Here is a 4,032-nt window from a genome sequence, read left to right on the forward strand (position 1 = left end):
CAACATGGAGAAACCCTGTCTCTACTGAAAATACAAAATTAGCCAGGCGTGGTGGCACATGCCTGTAATCCCAGCTACTACTAGGAAGGCTGAGGCAGGAAAATCGCTTGAATTCAGGAGGCGGAGGTTGAGGTGAGCCGAGATCATGCCATTGCACTCCAGCCTGGGCAACAAGAGCGAAATTCCATCTCAAAAAAAAAAAAAAACACACACACACACACACACACAAACAAAAAAGGAGCCACATGGAACACCAACTTTGCTGGCTGCTGCAGCCAAACAATCTCCCTTCCCCCACCAAGCTCACACAGATTGGCACAGTTCTGTTTCTGTTGCTATAAATGAAAGTTTTTGGTTGGTAACTGTGAAGAGGCCCAGGACGGAGAGAAAAGAATGGTGGGGCTGGGTAGCTGGTGGGGGTGGTCGAAGGAGTCAGAGAGGAGGCAAAGGAAAATAAGGAAACAAAATGGTATCTCTCTCCAAGCAGATCTCTTCAACTACCTGTGAAAACTGATGTGATGAAAAGGGGAATTTGAAGGAGCCATTCCAGAAGACAGGGCAAAAACGGAATCAGGGCCAAGAAAAACAGAAATAGCAGGATCTGGAGTTGAATAGGTGGAATAGTTGAATAGGCTACTCTCCCCAGCTGGCAGGAAACCTAGCAGCCTTCTGGTGTCCAAGGACTGAAAACTTTAGAAGCACCTGGAATTGGCAGCCTTGGCATGGTCAGGTTGGCACCTCTGGAGGTGCTCAGGCTTCCCTGGCGGCATTGTGAGCAGTGGATGGTGTCGAAGGGCAGCCAGAGGAGGAATGGAACACATGCTCCTTGCTAACCACAGGGACAAGGCCACATTCACAGGTACACAAAGGTAGGTACACAAAGGTGGGTATGCGATCAATCAAAGGTTTGAAAAACAGCCACAATACCAGAAGCCTCTTTTGCTTAAAAGAAAGGTTGAGAAATAGACCTAAGTATATATGAGGCCTTTATTATATGACTAAAGTGGCATCTCAGACTGACGAGAAGATGGGCTACTCCATATATGATGCTGAGGCAACTGGTTAGCCATCTTAAAAAAATAAAGTTGGATGTGGAACTGAAATCACAGACTAGGACAAGTGGGTGAGGGATGCAAATGCAAAAGATCAACAGTTCAAAGGCCAACGGGGAAAGGATCTGAGCAGTCACCTCATAGAAAAGAAAATAGAAGATCTTAAGCATGCAAAAAGGTACACCACCTTATTGGTGTAAGAGATTCCACCAATTTCTTTTTCTTTTTCTTTTTTGAGACAGAGTCTGGCCCTGTCACCCAGGCTGGAATGCAATGGCATGATCTCAGCTCACTGTAACCTCCACCTACTGGACTCAAGCCATCCTCCCACTTCAGCCTTACAAGTAGCTGGTATAACAGGCCTGCACCACCATGCCCAGCTAATTTTGGTATTTTTTGTAGAGACAGGGTTTCACCAATGTTGCCCAGGCTGGTCTCGAACTTCTGTGCTCAAGTGATCTGCCTGTTTCAGCCTCCCAAAGTGCTGGGATTACAGATGTGAGCCACAGCACCAGGCCTTTTTTTGTTTTTTTCTTTTGTTTTCTTTTTTTTTTTTGAGACAGAGTTTTGCTCTTGTTACCCAGGTAAGATCTCGGCTCACCACAACCTCTGCCTCCCAGGTATTAGAAACAAGTATTCGGTGCCGCAAAGAAAAACCACCACTTAAACAAAGAATTTCTCAGCAAGGCCCATTTACTTCCGCAGAAGCATACTGCTTGCATCTGACTGATCCCAAGAGCACACCAGGCTGGGTAGAGCAGAGGTTTTTATCCCTAATGCAGTTCCTATTTCTGTGTCCTTTCCCCATTGGCTGGAGTCAGACAGCACAGTCTAAGCTGACCCGACTGGCTAATGCTTGAAATTGGATAAGGCCAATTAGGCAGGAAGGGAGAGGCTGCCCATTACTAACTAGGTGGGAAGAGTTGTTTACAGAGTAAGAGGTTTGCTAGTTACCCATTAAGCAGAGAAACAAGTGCTCACTCCAGATTAAGCAGGAAGGGCTATGTACAGGGCAAGAAAGACCAAGGAAGCTTTGAAGAGGTACTTACTGTTTCTGGCAATTTTCCCCCTCTTGACTTTATAGTTCTTCCTCTTCAAATTTCTCTAACATATTTTGGCTTTGTTGCTCCTCTTGGTCGGCTAGAAGTAGTTGTTTATCTGAGTAGGGCGGGGAGAATGGAGAGGGGTTTTGTAAGAGCTGTTTCTTTTCTTTCTTTTTTTTTTTTTTTGAGACGGAGTCTCCCTCTGTCGCCCAGGCTGGCGTGCAGTGGCTTGATCTCAGCTCACTGCAAGCTCCGCCTCCCGGGTTTATGCCATTCTCCTGCCTCAGCCTCCTGAGTAGCTGGGACTACAGGCGCCCGCCACCTCGCCCGGCTAGTTTTGTTTTGTATTTTTTAGTAGAGACGGGGTTTCACTGTGTTAGCCAGGATGGTCTCGACCTCCTGACCTCGTGATCCACCCGTCTCGGCCTCCCAAAGTGCTGGGATTACAGGCTTGAGCCACCATGCCTGGCCAAGAGCTGTTTCTATAAGCCTTTGTACAAATGCACAAATACAGGTATGACACAACCTACAAGAATGAGTACACTGGTAATAATTGCAAGGGAGGTAAAAATTGAGGTCACGAGTCCCTTCCATTTTCCAAACCATTTTTCCATGAGACCAGAGAACGGGTGTTCAAGCGATTCTCCTGCCTCAGCTCCCTAGTAGCTAGGATTATGGGCATGCGCCACACGCCTGGCTAATTTTGTATTTTTAGTAGAGATGGAGTTTCTCCATGTTGGTGACAGGCTGGTCTCAAACTCCCGACCTCAGGTGGTCCACCTGCCTTGGCCTCCCAAAGTGCTGGGATTACAGGCGTGAGTCATCACACCCAACTTGCTAAAAGATCTAATCCCAGCTACTCAGGAGGCTGAGGCAGGAGACTACCCTGAACCCGGGAGGTGAAGGTTGCGGTGAGCCAAGATTGTGCCATTGCATTCCAGCACTCCAGCCTGGGCGACAGAGCGAGACTCCATTTCAAAAAAAAAAAAAATTTTTTTTTGGTGGAATCTGGGTCTCCTTATGTTGCCTAAGCTGCTTAACCTGTGTCTTGTCCCGACCTGCAGGACAGTCGAACGGGCCCTGGAAGGGGGAGTGGGAATGGAGACAAGAAAACACGAGAAATGGAGACAAGACAAATAGCCTGATCAAGTGTCGTTTATTGAATGTAGGGTCATGCCTTATATAGGCTGGCAGAGGAAGAGGTTGGGCCAGGGCGGTGACTGGAGGCTGGGCTTACTCAAATTACAATCACGCATGCGCCGTGGATTTGTACTTTTTCCGGATGTGGGATCGGGCCTGCGCCCTAGGCTGCATATCTTCCTGGGCGGGAAAATGTTTGCGTGCGCGCGAGAAAGGTTTGTAATAAAGAACCCAGAAATGTGCCCTCTTGTCTCCGCTTTGCGGAGATCAAGCAACAGAGGTCGGCTAATTCCGGGCCTCATGGCTCCGGACAGGTCCCCCTTTTTTATATACAATTATGGCTAGAAGATTGTCCCTCGGGAACTGCGCCTGTCTTAGGTTGGAGTAATGCATCTCATCACTGGTACCCGTCATGGGATTAGGCAGTAGCTTATGACGGCCCTCCTGTCTTAGGTTAGTGAAAGACGACACTCTCTTACCCGTCATTGGCTGTCCAGTTCAGCGCATAGGGAAGGTGGTCATAATGGGTGTGAGTATGAACCACCGCGATCTTCTTGTTCTAGGCGATGATAATGGACCTGTATAGGCTTCGCTTGGATAGCCTCGACTTGTTGCTTAATGAATGTCATGAGCTTATTGAAAACCAAAGGTCCTACAGAGAGTAAAAGCAATAGGCAAAGCAGGGGGCCCAGGAATGGCATAAGATAGGGAAGGAGTCCATGGAACCCAGTCCAAAACGGGTTATCGGTTATTTCTTTTCGTCGTTTTTCTAGGTCTTCTTGTAGACGCCTGATTTT

General features: G+C 47.7%; 1 protein-coding gene across 1 annotated transcript in view; it reads left to right on the forward strand.

The window, feature by feature from the left end:
• Positions 1-487: 487 nt before the first annotated feature.
• The window catches only part of LOC108542703 (uncharacterized), a 16,698-nt gene continuing 13,153 nt past the window's right edge, over positions 488-4,032 (forward strand). Inside the window, exon 1 of the mRNA XM_017892804.1 lies at positions 488-869. Coding sequence (XP_017748293.1) covers positions 811-869 — 59 coding nt within the window. The 5' untranslated portion in view covers positions 488-810. The remainder of the gene's footprint in view (positions 870-4,032) is intronic.

Source organism: Rhinopithecus bieti, unplaced genomic scaffold, assembly GCF_001698545.2.
Source record: "Rhinopithecus bieti isolate Rb0 unplaced genomic scaffold, ASM169854v2 scaffold_23529, whole genome shotgun sequence".
NCBI lineage: Eukaryota > Metazoa > Chordata > Mammalia > Primates > Cercopithecidae > Rhinopithecus > Rhinopithecus bieti.